The sequence below is a fragment of the Cryptotermes secundus genome, unplaced genomic scaffold, assembly GCF_002891405.2.
Source record: "Cryptotermes secundus unplaced genomic scaffold, Csec_1.0 scaffold653, whole genome shotgun sequence".
In the NCBI taxonomy this organism is placed as follows: Eukaryota; Metazoa; Arthropoda; class Insecta; order Blattodea; family Kalotermitidae; genus Cryptotermes; species Cryptotermes secundus.
Genome location: NW_019736406.1, coordinates 947,692 through 962,597, shown reverse-complemented (window position 1 = coordinate 962,597; position 14,906 = coordinate 947,692). Strand labels below are relative to the sequence as shown.

Sequence of the window (14,906 nt, the reverse complement as noted above, 5' to 3'; positions counted from 1 at the left end):
TTATTAGAGGGCGGTGGATAGTGTAGATAACCACATTTCAGTTTGTAATAAATAAAAAAGTAAACAAATTAGAGAAAATGTTTAAAGGAAAAATATGTTTGTCTATAAAGTATCTAATTGATTACCTAAGTTTGTCATGCCTTAATTGAAAAAAATATTCCTGCCCTTCAAACAGTTAAAGCAAGCCTAAACAGATTTAACTTTGTGACCACGGCCGAATGTGAACGTGGTGACGGGCTGCAGACGGAGGAACATATCTTCTGGGACTGTAAACTGTACGAGGGGCAAAGGGCAACAGTGATGAACATTCTGTCTGAGAACAGCAAAAAATAATTCCCAAAGGCAGTTACAGAGCTCTTAAGGCTAGAAGTAAAAAGATTTGTGCAAGGCGTCTGTTACTTCATAAACATTCCTATATTTATATAAAATAGATATGTAAGAAAAGCAAAAGAAGTAATTGTACAGATCATTAACAGGATACTCTCAGCTTAAGTTAAGATCTATATTAAGAATCGCGGTGAGACCGCTGTAATAGAATGAGATATTTATAAGAATGTGCTACAGAAGGCCGGATGGGCAATGCCTAGGCCTTTTTTGTATTTACCATATTTTTTCTACAATAAAAAAAGATGCCCACAGCCGTTAAACTCGGCTTTCTACAACCGAGGGAAGAATAGAGAGAGAGTTACTTTACGACTGGCGGTTTACCGCCAATCAGTTCGTCTTGGCGTCAGGCCCACGACCAGAGATTTTTTTTCCCAACGTAACGCTTGCGGTAATAGTCCTTATGTAACATCCTCTCTGACGAGAAGATGGGTCTGTCTCTTTTGAATACACTCTACCTTTCGTCAAGTGTATAGTTCGCACCTATAACATGTTATCGAAAATTCTTCCTTTTGCACTACACACAAGTCCCCTGTCAGTACAGGCTTTACAGAGCAGATCATGCCTAACTATGATACAACGACAATTTAGTCATTTGAACTGTCATAAGCTTTACCACCGCCAAGTTTAAGCCTCTTATATTTTCTGTGTCTGGCTTCACCTTGCCCTATAACACGAACATGTTCATTCTCATGATTTTGTATGACTTCTGGTTGTCGTCTGCACAATTTTGTTATATAATCATATACATAAGGAAGGTTGAAAGCCGTGTGCAAGTCGCAGACTGGTGTGCACCTTGGAAAATTTCCAATGGTGCGCAAAACCTTGTTTTGCATGCGCTGCAATTTTAGGAGACAGTTGTCTGCAGCTAACTCCCAGGCAGGACAAGCGTAAGTCATTACTGATCTGATCAATGCCTTATGGAGGGTTAGTTTAATGTTTGCATTTAAAGGCTCACTTTTGAATAGAGTGTAAATTCTAATAAATGTACTGAAGACCTTGGCTTCAATCATTTCTATGTGAAGTCTCCATGAAATCCTCTTATTGAAAATTACGCCCAGGTACTTTACATGATTGACGAAGGGGATATTCTGCCCACTCAATGTAAGATGAGTCTGAGGGGGCCTAAGTCTATGAGAGAAGTAGATTGCCTGAGTTTCATCTTCATTGATTTTTATGTTCCAGCGATCACACCACGTCTCAATAGCACTGAGACCTCGCTGCAGCTTTCTGAGAACATAACCCTCTTTGCGGTCTGTCACATATATACAGGTGTCGTCGGCAAAAAGACCTAGATAGACACCAGGTGTTTGGGGCGTATCGTTTATACATCGACTGTTATTCACATACTTTCGAAGTCAAAGTCACATTGCGACTGACGGTCGGTCAGTCAGTCAGTAGGTCTTGGTGTCGAGCCTTATCTGGGGCTCATGACCAGATATTTATTACTGTTTGGCGTTTACGGCCTTGCTTTTGTGGGGCGCCCTCTCTGACGAGAGGACGGGTCTGTCTTCTATATATGCTGCTGGTCCTTGCCAGCACAGTCTTTCTCGGGTCCGAGTCCCTTGAGACTCGCGACCATATTTTACTCTCTCAGATTTGAGACTTGCCTTTTCGTCGCCTCCTACGACTCGCAGGGTCACGGTGGAGGTATTCGACCCCACCTACACACGGGTTCTCGCATACTTTCCTTTCAGTACATATAAGTATTTGATACGACACGAATTACATAGAAAACACCACGTCCAACAGTTCTTCTACTGTCGCGTGTGTATTCGTTGCCGCGGAAATGTGTTTACTGAGCCGCTGCCTAGTAATGGTCATCTCTTCTGCTCCACTCTTGCGGCTTTCAAGCGGCTGGCGACACACAGAAAACTGATTTCACAAACCTACTTTTATTTCTTCAGAATAGTAGGCTAAAAATGGATGGACGAAAGAAGTTTATCTCATGACAGTAAATATTTGCATTGTATCGACCTACATGATGCAAGTAGAGTTGAATGAGAATTCAAAATTCCAATTATGGCGTGCCGTAACTCAGGCAGTTAGTTGCCGGCTTACCAGCGCGGTGGCCTGGGTTCGATCCCAGGTCAGATGATGTCGGATATGTCGTGGACAAAGTGACACTGCGGCAAGTCTTCTCCAAGTATTCCGGTTCCCTCTGCAAGGTCTCATTCCGCCAATTGTTCCCTATTCGCTAATCATCCCATCATTGACGCTATATAATCTCGATACTGATAGCGCGTTGAACAATAAACTTAAAAAGACTACAATATGCCAAAGAACGAAAATGAAAGCTGTCTGCACTCTGGTATAAACTATGTAGTAGTACGAAGTATTTCCTGTGCACTTCGTTAAATACACACTAAAATCAACAAATATTTTAAATAAAAGCTAATTTTCGTAAGGTGCATTTTTAGAACGTGTTCATTCTTGTGGGGTTTTTTTTTTCCCCCACATGCCGGCCGCCTCACACAAAGGTAGTTTATTAGTTCTTTTTCTGCAGTTTCAGTAGAAAACAAAATTAATTATTATATTCCAAGACAGTACTAAGTCTTCTCAGTCAGCTTTCACTATTCGTTGCTAGGTTATCGCTCTCAACAATGGTTACGCCTGTATAATGTTTTCTCTAGGCGTATCCTGGTAACGAATCACAAGCTTGTGTATTCACGTCTTCACTCTTCGAGCTCCAAATAACGATTTTTTTTTGTTTCGAATTTGGTTTTACTTTTTTACTTTCAATTTATACAGACCAAATTTAAATTAATCCAGCAATACAAATTAAATTACATCAATCTAGTTATTTTGGGATTAACATATGGGCTGACAGACAGACAAACTGTCGAGTAGGCGAAGGAAAAATATAACTAATGGTGCACTACAATTGATAAAAAAAGGGGGGGGTATACGTCTTGGAAGCATCAAGCTGGAGAAGAACGAACATAGTAATCGCTACGTTCGCTACGTCTAGCAACGAAGGAGGCCGTGACTGGGTGACTTCCGTTAGCAGTTTCCTAGCAACTGATCACAGCTTGCAAATGTCTTCCATAGTATGTAAGATATGAGGTTTCTTCATCGTCTTCCATAGTAGTTCTGTAGCTTGGGTGCGTCGGAAGGGTCGGAAGTAAGTCTGCAAGGTCTGCAATGATGGGTGATGAACAAGTTTTAAGAAGGATACCGAGAACCTTTGCGCCGACTAAAGGTGACAGATGCAAAGGCGAGCAGAAAGAGTTCGAAGAAATGATGGAAAAAGTAGAAGAAAATAACGGAAGAAAAAGAAGGTAGGCCGTATGTGAGATGTTATGTTTTCTCAGAGGTCACAATGAAGAGTGCTGCTTTCTGGGATGTGATATCGTGTAGTGTGATACAAGTTTCGTGACTTTTAATATGTATTTGGAAAAATCATGTATACACAAAACAGGCCTAGGCAATGCCCAACAGTCCCTCTGTAGCACAGTCTTATAAACATCTTATTCTATCATAGCGGTCACCCCGCGATTGTTGAATATATCACTTAACGGTAAGAACATATTATTAGTAATTTGTACATTCACTTCCTTTTCTTTTTCTTTTAATAAATTTAGGAATTTTATTTTTAAAGTTTTTTTTGTTGCTAGAGGGGTGGGACTAAGTCCCTTGTACTGCGGCCACTTCTGGCCTATTGTACCAGCCCCAGATGATAGGTGAGGGTGATTGTGGAGCAATTGGTGGAATGCAGATTGGCAGGGGAAACCGAAGTACTCGGAGAAAACCTGCCCCAGCGCCACTTTGTCCACCACAAATCCCACTTGACTAGACCCTTGATCGAACGCGGGCCGTCGCGGTGGGAAGCCAGCGACTAACCGCTTGAGCTATGGCATGGCCCTCTGTTTTTAAATTAACAGACACCTTGCACAAATCTTTTTTCCTCTAACCTTAACAGCTCTGTAACTGACTCTGGGTATTATTTTTTGCTGTTCTCAGACAAAATGTCCATCACTGTTGCCCTTTGGTTCTTGTACAGTTTACAATCCAAGAAGATATGTTCCTCCGTTTTTCAGACCGTCACCATATTCACATTCAGCTGTGAACACAATGTTAAATCTGCTTAAGCTTGTTTTAAGACTGGAGTGGGCTGCCCTCGTACGGTTTATTGATATGAAAGCATGGCAGTTCATTTTTATCTCACAGGACCAAGTACCTCTCAGAGTAGCTTTCTACTCTGTCCCAAGTTTCATTACATTTCCAAGGAGAGTATTGACTCCACTCCACCTTTGGGGTTGAAGAGTAACTCAGTCAAGCAGTATGACTTCTGCATATTTGACTGCTCGATCAATCTACTCTTCAACCCCAAAACATTGATAAACACACTGCGCTGCGTCAGATTCCAGAAAACACTACTCTTCAGGTATTTCATAGGTCAGAGATCATGTTATCATTAACTAGAATATGCTTTAAAAAGCACTGTGTTTCAGTATTCTCAAAGTCGCTCTTTCTAATCGAGGTCAATTCTTTTTATTCGGGAGGGCCCCGAGTTCAAATATGCTCAGAAACCAACTCTCTTGAGTTAGGCATTCCATTATTTTTCTCATTCTGTCCGGATATATTCCAGAACATTACCTCAAATTAGGTCTATATGATGATCCACATCCTTTGTGATGGGTAATTCATTAATAATCCTAATGATGCTATATATTGGAGTTACTAAGAACAGTGTTAAAGAAACCACCAAGAAATCAATGCATCCAATTATGTTTTCACTCCGAAGGATACATATACATTATTTGCAGTACATGAATAAATTAATGTTATGCAATGGAAGTGATGTCAATCCAAGTTTTCATATTCCAAGCTACTTAACAGATTTCAGTAGAACCATTTACCAAAAACTGTTGCTTGCTAAGGTGGTGGTCCTAGATGGACCATGGACCTGGAGGTCCATTCTCATGTTCACAGAAGCCCACCACCGGTCCAAATTAACCTAATCTATAAGGCTATATAGCTCAAGTGGTTAGTCACTGGCTTCCCACCGCGGCAGCCCAGGTTCAATCCTGGGTCTGGTCAAGTGGGATTTGTGGTGGACAAAATGGTGCTGGGGCGGTTTTCCCTTGCCAGTCTTCATTCCACCAAATTCTCCATCATCCTAATCACCCGGGGCAGGTACAATAGGCCAATCAGCGGCCGCCGTGCCAAGTGGACCCAGTTGGACTCCACCCCCCACTAAGCAAAGTGAAACCTAACCTATACAATCCCATCCTGTTTGTCTTAAGACACAGTTTAGTCTACTTTCCTTATTTTTAAAAAAATTAAAGGAGTCTTATGAGGTCACCTTCCTGTTTATGTGACTGTGTGTTTGTCTGTGTATCCACCATAATTCTGAAAGCCTTAATATTGGAGCTCAGTTTATACAACTTTGGATAGGCTGCAGAGAAAACACTGCCTCCAGCAGTTTCTCTGTTGTTAGCCTACTTTTTCTTTGTATTTGTATATGTATCCCCCCTATCATTGCTAGGTAATGACTTGGTAAACACACTCCTGCCAAAACAAATACTCACGCAACATTGGAGAAATTTTTCTACATGTTGGTTTTCTGTGTGCCCTGTGTCATATCAAAGAAAAGTAGGTATTAGGTCATCACAGAACTTCTTGTAATATCCTCATATGTACCACACTACAGCTGATTTTGAATAATGTAAGAGAAACCATGAGATGTGTCCTTCCCTTACCGATTGCATTTTTTCTTGTCAGGAGAATCTTGGGGTACGCATTGATGTTAATGCTAGCAGCCGTATTCTCTGCATGGGCTTCGTCACTCTTTATACCTGTAGAGAGAGAATTAGTTTACTGAAAACTGTAAGTATGCAAAAGTACAATATGAAATCGTATAAATCTTCTCTTGCTTCTCATCAAGCAGGTCTTTCAGAACCATTCCTACTTCTCAAGCTAAGGAATTGTCAGCATCTCTGAGGAGGAACCATGATTTAAATTCCAAGCTAGTCTTGTGATCTTGTAACAATAAACATGAAAGTGAGGAGTTGAAGTTCTTTTAAATAGAGTATAGCCAGCTGACAACGGTGTAGTTATGTTTCAAATACATAACCAAGAAAGGTACACAATTTAAGTCCTCCCTAAGTTGCCATGGTAGAATGTAACAAAAATGTATGTACAATACATTGTAGAACTGTTATGTTTATTTTAAGATGAAAATTATTGACTCACACATGGAGCTGAGCCCGCCTTGAAAAGCCGCCAATTGTGCAACTAGTCAGGAATTTTGCAACATTTTATGGAACCTGAAAGTTCACTACCATGTTCACAAGAACCCTCCACTGGTCCCCATCCTGAGCCAGATCAGTCCAATCCATGCCATTCCATCCTGTCAATCTAAGATCCATTTTAATATTGTCCACCCACCTACGCCTTGGTCTTCCTAGTGGTCTCTTTCTTTCTGGCTTTCTCACCAATATCCTGTATGCAGTCCTCTTCTCCCTCATTCTTGCCACATGACCTGCCCAGCTCATCCTCCTTGACCTGATCATTCTAATTATACTTGGAGAAGAGTACAAGTGACAAAGCTTCTCATTATGTAGTTCTCTCCAACCTCTTGTTGCTTCATCTCTCTTCAGTCCAAATATTCTGCTCAATACCCTGTTCTCAGACACCCTCTGTCTATGTTCCTCCCTTAATGTCAGAGACCAAATTCCACACCCAACATGAATGACAGGCAGAATTGTAGTTTTGTATATTCTGAATTTTATGTTTTTAGACAGCTGACAAGAAGACAAAATGTTCAGGACTGAATGGTACCAAGCATTACCTGAGTTCAGTCTGCTCTTAATTTCCACCTTAATCAGGTTTTGATTTGTTATAGTTGTTCCCAAATATCTGAACTGTGCCACATTTTCAGAACAACTGTTAGCTATCTTTATGTCATGCATTAGTTTTCTATGTGTTTATATCCAACCTCCTTACCAGCATCAGTTAAAGTTTGTGTGTTTTTCTTTGTGGTATCTATATTATCTCCCAGTAGATTCACATCATCAGCATAGACCAACAGCTGATGGGTCTCATTTAATTTCAGTCCCGCCTGGTTTTCCTGGACCTTTCTAATGACATTATAAAGCATAGTTGAAAAGCAGTGGGGTTAAAACATCTCCTTGTTTTAGCTCATTCTGGGTAGGAAAATTATCAGACAAATGTATACCTGTAGGAAAATTATCAGACAAATGTATACCTGTACAGACTTTTCTATACATTTCATTTAAATGTATTTTAATCAGCCTAATCTTTTTCATGGGTACACCAAACTCTATGAGAATATTGTACAATACTTCCCGCCTAACTTACAGGCTTTCTTGAAGTCTAGGAATTACAGGTGTACTGTCTCATTGTACTCCCATTCCTTCTCCAATATCTGACAAATGTAAAAGATCTGATCAGTATTGATCTGTTACATCAAAAGCCACACTGATGATCACCAATAATTTCATCTATGTATGGACTTAATTTGGATAAAATTTTGTATAAAATTGATAGCAGTGATATCCCATGATAATTACTAGTCAGTTTTATCACCCTTCTTGTGAACTGATACAATACTTCTCCCTTATTCCAAATATAATTAATCAGCTTACGAACCTTAGAATGTAATATTTCACCTTCTTCTTGAATCAGTTCCACCAGAATTTGATCAGTACCTGGCAATTTATACCTTTTAATCATTGCAATAGCAATTTCAACCTCAAATGGGCTGGAATCAGATACTAATGGCTCAGCTGNAAAGTCACTTATTCCTCTATACAGGTCTCTAATGTTCTTGTTCTTACTGTTCATTGCAAGCTCATCAATTTTGTCTTTCAGATATTTTCTTTTATTCCTGAAATGTCTGCTGGTTTCACGTCTTATATTGTTCAGATTATCCCCATTTATTTCGCTTCGATCTTGTAACCACTGCAATTTGGCTTGTTTCCTTTGAACTAATAATTCTGACTATCATTCATTCACATGACTTATGCTTCTTCAATTCATAATAACTTAGACTCTGCCTGAAATTCTTATATTTTCTCTAATAGTTTTCCCAAGTTTTATTAACATCCACCTTAGTGTCTAAGTTTTCCAAAGCTGCAAACCTATTTGAGATTTCAACATGACACTGCTCTTTGCCGTCTACCTCATTTAATTTCTTGAGTTTGAGCCTCTCCATGTGAACTCTGTGCATTGTTTGTTTACTCACTGCCAGTCTGTCTATAAGTTTTGCCACCACCAGATAGTGGTCAGTATTAAAATCTGCTGCCCCAAACAATCGGACATCAAGTATACTTGAATACTGTCCCATATCTATCAAAAATATGGTCAATTTGATTGTGTCTTCCCTTCAGGAGATTTTTGGATTAGGAGGGAAGTATTGTACAATATTCTGATAGTTTGGGGTACCTATAAAACTAGTTAGGTTGATTAAAATGTGTTTAAACAAACCATATAGTAAAGTCCGTGTAGGTAAATATTTGGCTGATAAATTTCCTATCCAGAATGGTCTAAAACAAGAAGATGCTTTATCGCCACTCCTTTTGAACTTTGCTTTAGAATATGCCATTAGGAAGGTCCAAGGAAACCAGGTGCGACTGAAATTAAACGGGAAACATCAGCTGTTGGCCTATGCACGATGATGTGAATCTACTTGGTGATAAATGTACATACCATAAAGAAAAACATACAAACTTTAATTGATGCAAGTAAAGAGGTTGGTCTAGAAGTAAACACTGAGAAGACTAAGTACATGTTGCTGTCTCATCACCAAAATTAAGGGCAAAATCATGATATAAAGATAGGAAATAGATGTTTTGAAAATGNGAAAACTGCATAATGAGGAGCTTCGTAACTTGTAATCTTCTCCAAGTATAATCAGAATGATCAAGACAGGGAGGATGAAGTGGACAGGGCATGTGGCAGGAATGGGGGAGACACAGAATGCGTATAGGATAATGGTGGGAAAGCCAGAAGGAAAGAGCCCACTGGGAAGACCAAGGCGTAGGTGGGTGGACAATATTAAAATGGATCTTAGAGAGATAAGATGGGATGTTATGGATTGGATTGATCTGGCTCAGGATAGGGACCAGTGGAGGGCTCTTGTGAACACGGTAATGAACCTTCGGGTTCCATAAAATGCTGGGAAATTCTTGAGCAGCTGCAGAATTGGTGGCTCCTCCAGAAGGGCTCGGCTCTATGAGTAAGTAAGTAAATAAGTAAGCATTTTTTTATTGCTAGTGGGGTGGCCTATTGTACCAGCCCGAGATGATAGGTGAGGGTGATTGTGGAGCAATTGGTGGAATGAAGACTGGCAGGGGAAACCAAAGTACTCGGAGAAAACCTGTCCCTGCGCCTCTTTGTCCACCACAAATTCCACTTGACCAGACCCGGGATCAAACCCGGGCCGCCGCGGTGGAAAGCCAGCAACTAACTGCTTGAGCTATGGTGTGGCCTTACAAGTAAGTAAGTAAGTAAGTAAGGCAAAGTTTACTACCCTAACTCCATTATCATTACTATTTTCGTGTAAACTCTCATTCCCAATTGTTGGTTTTAAAAATGTCTTCCCTACCTACTTTGGCATTTAAATGTCCTAACAACATTTTTGTGTGGTATTTAGGGTATTTATTGAATACATGTTCTAGTTCTTCATAGAAACTGTCCTTCATATCATCAGTTTTATCTTCTTTTGGGGCATGAACATTCAGAATGATGATATCACACCAGCTACCTCTTAGTATTATGTATGACATCCTATCACTAATGAACGCTACCCACTTAACAGCCGATATGATTCTCTTATGTACGAAAAAACCTGTACCTAATTCATGATTCTCATTCCCCTTTCCATAGAAAAATGTATATTTGCCTGCTGGTTGAGTGCCACCTCCATCCCATCTGACTTGTACTCCTGCTAAATCTATCTTATATTTTGAGATTTCTTCTGCCACTGCCCTGAGTGAACCTTCCCTATGCATGCTTCTAACATTCCAAGTAGCAAATCTCATATCCATTTTCTTTCACTTGGGTCGTTTATCCAAGGAATCCATCCAGACTGAAGGCTTCTTGTGATCTTTTGTAACAAGCTTATTTTTTATTGTGAAAAGTTTGTAACCCCACGCCCAACCCCCAAGCTGCAGGACCACACCTTGTCGGCTGTCTGCAACTGCTTATTCAGTGTATTCGCAGCTACCCTCCATATCTGGACGCCATCTCCTCCATCCACAACCTCAGGATGTGCCATGTCGTGGTGACAAAGGACCCACCTAACATGGATGAAAATTATTCTACAAATAATTATTAAGCATAGGGATCGACTCAGCCTTTTTAACAGAAATGAGTACCAGGAATCTTCCTGGGGATAAAGGGCAGCCGGGAGGTGAGGCTCACAACCTCACCGCCATCTGTGAGCCAATCATATTGTATTTTGAATATGTACAGCAGTTCGAATTAATGTTGGTGGAATATCTGATGATGATGACCAAAACATGCCAAAAAATGTAAGGTCATTCATGTAATCACAATAAACTAGTCACATCTGAAGGAATATATACATTGTAGATATATTTTAAGTTGTGATGGAACAAAAATGCATATAATTAAGAATTTGTATTAATCCTTTAAATTGTAAAAGATTAAATAAGACCCAGTTTCATTCACTCTGTGAAAATTACATGAACATCCATATGAATTTTTTAATTTTTACCAAATGGCAGTAAAATCTTTTGATGAATTCATCAGTCTTGTCAGTGTTTCATCTAAGGAAGGAAGGAAACCATAGCAGAGATGGTACTGGATCAAAAGAAAGGCTCATCATAACATTAAGGCAGACATAAGAGACCCAATTATTTATTAGCCAAAAAATAAAATAGAATGATATTCAGTAATTAATGAACATGAACACAATCAATTAGAATTATATAAAACAACGAAAAGAAATGACACACAAAAATTAGGATTTTCATAAACTAAGTCACATAATATTAAAAATTCAGGGTCTTCATTAGTTACAGTGGAAGAGAAACTGCTGTGTGGTTACTGTATTGTCTACTTTTGGTGGAGTGTTGAGTTCGGAGAGGACGAGAGCGAGGAATTTGCAGGGTAGAAACAAAGGTCTTTATAATTAGGCAATTGTACCCATACTTCTTGGGCAAGAGGTACCACTTGAGGTTGCAGTGAGGGAGCCATGCCGAATAGTTGGGACAGCAGGTCAGGACATAGCAAAACATGAAGTGCTCTGCTGGTATTGGGGGAAAATTGGAGTTGTAGTATTCATTACATTAGTTTGGACAATTTGTAATAGTTCAGTTGTAGTTTTCACTTTCTGCTGAATTGGGGGAGGGGGGGAGGACATCTGCTTCGTAAGCAGCAACAAGGAGCATAGTTAAGTGGTCATCATCTGTGTCATGTTTACTGTTTTGCAATTCACATTTTGAAAGAATCGCAAGAAGTTTACTTTCCAAATGTTCTTTTAGCCTTCTTTTCCATGCCTGATTGCACCAATTCTGTTTTTGTATATCATTTTTTGACTCAGTTGTAAGAATGTCTTCATTTTCTTCATGCTCATCATCTGCTTCAACTACACAGCCTTCTACAATTGCTATGTTAGTCAAAGTATTGGAACATAATAAAACAATTCAACTTTATTTTTATAGTAGGGTAATATAAGTTTTATTTTTAAAAANGAAGTTTGGCACATTCCTCCTGGGACACCCTGTATTTACCTTCTTCCTGTGAATGTTCTCAACAACAAAAACAATTGATCATTTTATATATATCTTTGAAAATGGTGCACCTGATTTTGAACATTGCAATGTTTTCAGGCTTCTTTTGAAAATGTATCTAAGATTTTTCCACTTCTTCTGCAGGTCTCTGCCTGAAGAATGAAGTAATAGCATAAATGGGGCCTTCTACACAACAATAATCTCTACAAAATGAGGACAAAATAGATACTAACATATCAGCATTTGTTTATGATGCACAGGCGTTGCACTACATGTTTTAGCCTTTCATAGGTCATCATCAGGCGAGCCACAAGAATATCAATCTACGTTTCTGAATTGAGTTACTTTAATATAGATCAGTATATTACAATTTATTTTTATTTTGCGTGCTAGTACACCTTTTTGTAAAATGTAATCTAATAACAGACACGAACAGTTGGGTAAAATACAGTTTTTACCTAAGTTAAGATTAAGACTAATATATATTACCATTTTGTATTTAATATTAATGAATATATTAATGTAGCATGTCTTTGAAATAAAATTTAATTTAAAAGTCTTTAAAATATTTTTCATTTAAATAACTACTCTAATTATGTGTTGGTTGTGGGTTGATTCTAAATAGTCTTAAAATTGATCGTTGGGCTAAAATAGACTTTTATTGTTGTTGTTATGATCATGGTTGTTTGTTTGGTTGGTGAATTCATGAGTCAATGCAACATGAGGGGTCCTGTCATGTTGGTTTTTCCAGTCATTGTGTATATGGTTATGCACTCATTTCTCTTAGTGTCATTACCAGGTAGTTTTGTTTTTCATATTTGTGGAGTTTAAGTGCACTGTATTTGTTTTTGCATATATGACGGGGCCCCGCTGTAGTAGTGCTGTTCAGCATTGCAGCACTATCTTCATTTTGTAGACATTATTGTTGTGTAGATGGCCCCATTTATGCTATTTGAACAATGCACAATAGAATGCATACCATAAAGACTGAAAAATGAAAAACAATAACATAACAAAAAATTACTTTCAGGCATTTGGCATCTGAACTGAGTTTTACAGCCCACATTACCAGTTCTTTGTTAGGAAAAACAACTCTGAGGAATACTGTTGAAGAAACCTGCACTGTATTGTGGGAAGTCCGATCAGTCAACCCAGCTTGGACGTCTCTCCCATCTGGACTCCCATTATCGCAGCAGAAGTCAGAAAACTACAACTCCGACCTGTGTAGATTATGTGTGAAAACTGTTTTTTTATGTTGGTACCATACAGAGAATTTCTCTCTTTAGTGATGAATTCTATTCTGATAGAACTGTGATTATAAGAACAATAGCCATGAAACAGTGCATGGACATACTCGTAGGCGCTAGGTCTCATGTATGTGGAGTTTTTAAATGTTTTTAATATTTGTCCTAATTCTCACAGATAGTTTGTGCTGTGCTTAGTTTATATATCCTGTGTTGGTGCTTTTGTGTGGAGATAGGGACCAGCTCTGTCAATTGGACCCAACTGAGTATGTTACACCTGAAGGCAGATACAGAACTGTCTCCAAAATATTGTGTGTTTCAAATAAAAACAGGATGATGGATAATGTCCAGAAACGCAGTAATTGAATCAATTGTCTTGTTAACACTTGTGAACACACCGAATTCGTTTAATGCACTACATGTTGGTGCACACAGGCCAGAAGGTGATTGCCACATTTTTAATAGATCTATTCTGAGAACAGACTGGCTAAAAATCAGTTAAACATTCCTCCATTTATAAGTAGGGTTTGAAGCCTTTGGTTAGAGGAAGTATTTACCCAGACCATATGCCCATAAGGACCTGTACAGAATTTGAACTATCTAACTTCATGGATCTGAGCCCTTCTGGAGAAGCTGCCAGTTGTGCAGCCACTCAAGAATTTCCCAGCATTTTATGAAACCTGAAGGCTCATTATTATGTTCACAACAGCCCTCCACTGCTCCCTATCCTGAAGCAGATAAATCCAGTCCATACCACCTCATCCGATTTCTCTAAGATCCATCCTCCTGTATTTTCATCTTCCTAGGAGGTCTCTTTCCTTCTGGCTTTCCCACCAATATCCTACATGCACTCCTCTTCTCCCCCCATTTGTGCTACATGCCCTGCACATCTCATCCTCCTTGACTTGATCATTCTAATTATACTTGGAGAAGAGTACAAGTTATGAAGCTCCTCATTATGCAGTTTTCTCCATCCTTTGGTCACATCATCCTTCTTCTGTCAGAATATTCTCCCAACACCCCTGTTCTCAAACACACTCAGTCTATGTTCCTCACTTAATATCAGAGACCCAAGTTTCATACCCATACAGAACCACAGGCAAAATTATTGTTTCACATATTCTAATTTTTACATTTTTAGACAAGACAAAAAGACAGAAGGTTCTAGACTGAATGGCAGCAAGCATTACCCAAATTCAGTCTCCTTAAATTTTGATTTGTTACTGTCGTTCCCAAATATTTGAACTGTGCCNGTCCCATAAAATGCTGGGAAATTCTTGAGTATCTGCAGATTTGGCTTCTCCTCCAGGAGGGCTCAGCTCCATAAGCAAGCAAGTAAGTAAATGTTTTTCTTTATTGTATCTGTGTTATCACCCAGTAGATTCACATCATCAGCATTCAACAGCAGTTGATGTGTCCCATTTAACATTTCCTGGACCTTCCTAATGGCATATTCTAAAGCAAAGTTGAAAAGCAGTGGCGATAAAGCATCTCATTTTAGACCATTCTGGATTGGAAAGTTATCAGACATATATTTACCTATACAGACTTT

The 14,906-nt window shown here is 39.0% G+C and overlaps 1 protein-coding gene and 1 long non-coding RNA gene across 9 annotated transcripts in view; one reads left to right on the top strand and one right to left on the bottom strand.

Annotated features, from left to right (window-relative positions):
- The window catches only part of LOC111869898 (putative gustatory receptor 28b), a 64,226-nt gene that overhangs the window by 41,142 nt on the left and 8,178 nt on the right, over window positions 1-14,906 (bottom strand). For 3 of the 8 annotated variants that reach the window (XR_004513600.1, XR_004513599.1, XM_023861765.2), the window contains exon 2: window positions 6,090-6,185. Coding sequence is in view for 3 of the 8 variants with exons in the window: in XM_023861765.2 (XP_023717533.1) it covers window positions 6,090-6,185 (96 nt within the window). In the remaining 5 variants the exon portion in view is untranslated. Of the gene's footprint in view, window positions 1-6,089; window positions 6,186-14,906 lie in introns of those variants that run through there. The other 5 variants (XR_002843757.2, XM_023861763.2, XM_023861764.2 and 2 more) reach the window with 3 other exon arrangements.
- Window positions 3,347-13,712, top strand: LOC111869900. Its single transcript, XR_002843758.2, has 3 exons — window positions 3,347-3,665; window positions 6,112-6,216; window positions 13,141-13,712. It is a non-coding gene; the product is annotated as an uncharacterized LOC111869900 (long non-coding RNA).